Genomic DNA, 1,173 nt, shown 5'->3' on the forward strand with positions numbered 1-1,173 from the left:
TGTTTAAGCACCTCGGGGACAGTGTGACAGTAACACACAGTGTTTAAACACCTCGGGGACAGTGTGACAGTAACATGCTGTGTTTAAACACCTCACCAGATTCATTTCCTCATGTTAAGGGTAAGCAGCATCTCAATGAGTTTGTTTGTACCCTGGGTGGAGTTCTGTTCATTGTTTTGCGTCATTAACAGCAGTAATCAGTGAGTGTATGAATTAGAGTTATGGTTGAGCACAATGTGGGATACAGGGTGTCATTAGATACAGCGCATAGCTCCCCCAAATTTCCGAGACACATTGGCCGGAAAATATCAATGTCTACTGCATAATCTCCTGGAGACAGAAAGGGAGTTTGGGGTCAGGAAAGGGGCGTAGAGAGATGCAGTGAGTGGGGGGCGGTGTTGCAGAGCAAGACAGAGATGTGGAGTGGGGGGTCAGTGAGACGCAGAGTGAGGGGCCAGAGACTGAAGAAAGGGTGGTGTGGAGATTTGGGCAGGGCGACACGTGGCGGGGAGGGGGAGAGTGGGCGAGAGTATGACCTGGGACGGAGGGAGAGGGCCCTCTCTGGTTGTGGTGTGGTGTGGTGTTGCGCTTTGGAGCGGTGTGTGTCTCCTTCCCGGATCCTATTCCTCTGTAAACCCTGTTCCCTTGTTTTTAAGACAATGACCGGCACCATCCAACCAACGGGGGCCTAGACTGGGACAACTACTTTGGGCCGATCCGAGGTGGCAACAACAACAGCAACAACTGGGACTCGCTCTTTCTGTTTGTGGCCATCTTTTTCTTCTTCTGGCTGCTCAGCGTGTGACTGCCTGAAATGTTCTGGGTACAAATGTGGGCAAAGATTTCCTGTAGTCTATTGGGGGGTTCATACTGATCAATAAATGCCAAAGCCAACCAGAAACCAAACTCCCTGCCAGCTATATTCCCCTCCACAACTCCCACCCTGTCTATATTTCCTCAGATACAGGACTCAGGTAAAGGAGCTTCACCCGTATGTAATTTAGTAAATGCACTGAGGTTGCTGAGCAGGTTGGCTGGCACAGATTGTGGCAGCACAGCCTGGATTTTCTCGGCATTGCATGGTGGCCAGTGAAGGAGTAAAGCTCCTCTTGCTCCCTCGTTCTCTTGCCCTCGCCCCCTCTGTCTGTCTGTCTCTCTCTCTCTCGCCCCCCC

General features: G+C 51.3%; 1 protein-coding gene across 1 annotated transcript in view; it reads left to right on the plus strand.

Annotated features, from left to right (window-relative positions):
* The window catches only part of LOC109924900 (E3 ubiquitin-protein ligase RNF5-like), a 5,296-nt gene extending 4,395 nt beyond the window's left edge, over window positions 1–901 (plus strand). The window contains exon 6 of the mRNA XM_048594242.1: window positions 657–901. Within this exon, the coding sequence (XP_048450199.1) occupies window positions 657–805 (149 nt within the window). The 3' untranslated portion in view covers window positions 806–901. The remainder of the gene's footprint in view (window positions 1–656) is intronic.
* The last annotated feature ends 272 nt before the right edge of the window (window positions 902–1,173 follow it).

The sequence above is a fragment of the Rhincodon typus genome, unplaced genomic scaffold, assembly GCF_021869965.1.
Source record: "Rhincodon typus isolate 14 unplaced genomic scaffold, sRhiTyp1.1 hic_rhity00007304, whole genome shotgun sequence".
Classification (NCBI taxonomy): Eukaryota; Metazoa; Chordata; class Chondrichthyes; order Orectolobiformes; family Rhincodontidae; genus Rhincodon; species Rhincodon typus.